This window comes from Eurypyga helias, unplaced genomic scaffold (genome assembly GCF_000690775.1).
Source record: "Eurypyga helias isolate BGI_N326 unplaced genomic scaffold, ASM69077v1 scaffold34632, whole genome shotgun sequence".
NCBI classification, from domain to species: Eukaryota; Metazoa; Chordata; class Aves; order Eurypygiformes; family Eurypygidae; genus Eurypyga; species Eurypyga helias.
In genome coordinates this window covers 1,713-1,952 of record NW_010235897.1, presented here as the reverse complement: position 1 = coordinate 1,952, position 240 = coordinate 1,713, and the positions used below count along the sequence as shown (strand labels likewise).

General features: G+C 68.8%; 1 protein-coding gene across 1 annotated transcript in view; it reads left to right on the top strand.

The window, feature by feature from the left end:
* Window positions 1-89: 89 nt before the first annotated feature.
* The window catches only part of ALG3 (ALG3, alpha-1,3- mannosyltransferase), a gene marked incomplete at its 5' end in the record, with an annotated part of 1,612 nt that continues 1,461 nt past the window's right edge, over window positions 90-240 (top strand). Inside the window, one exon of the mRNA XM_010146910.1 lies at window positions 90-235. Coding sequence (XP_010145212.1) covers window positions 90-235 — 146 coding nt within the window. The remainder of the gene's footprint in view (window positions 236-240) is intronic.

The following is a 240-nucleotide window of genomic DNA, read 5'->3' as shown; positions in this document are numbered from 1 at the left end:
GCCGGGCGGGGGCTGCTCGCGGTGGCGTGGGGCCTGCAGGAAGGAGCTCAGCCCTGGGGAGCGGGCTGCCGGGGCACCCACGCGGGAAGCCACAGCAGTCACACGCCTTTCTGCCCAGCCTGGCCGTCTCCGTGAAGATGAACATCCTGCTCTTCGCGCCTGGACTTCTCTTCCTCCTCCTCCATCGGTTCGGTCTCCTGGGCTCTGTCCCCCAGCTCTGCATCTGTGCCCTGCTCCAGG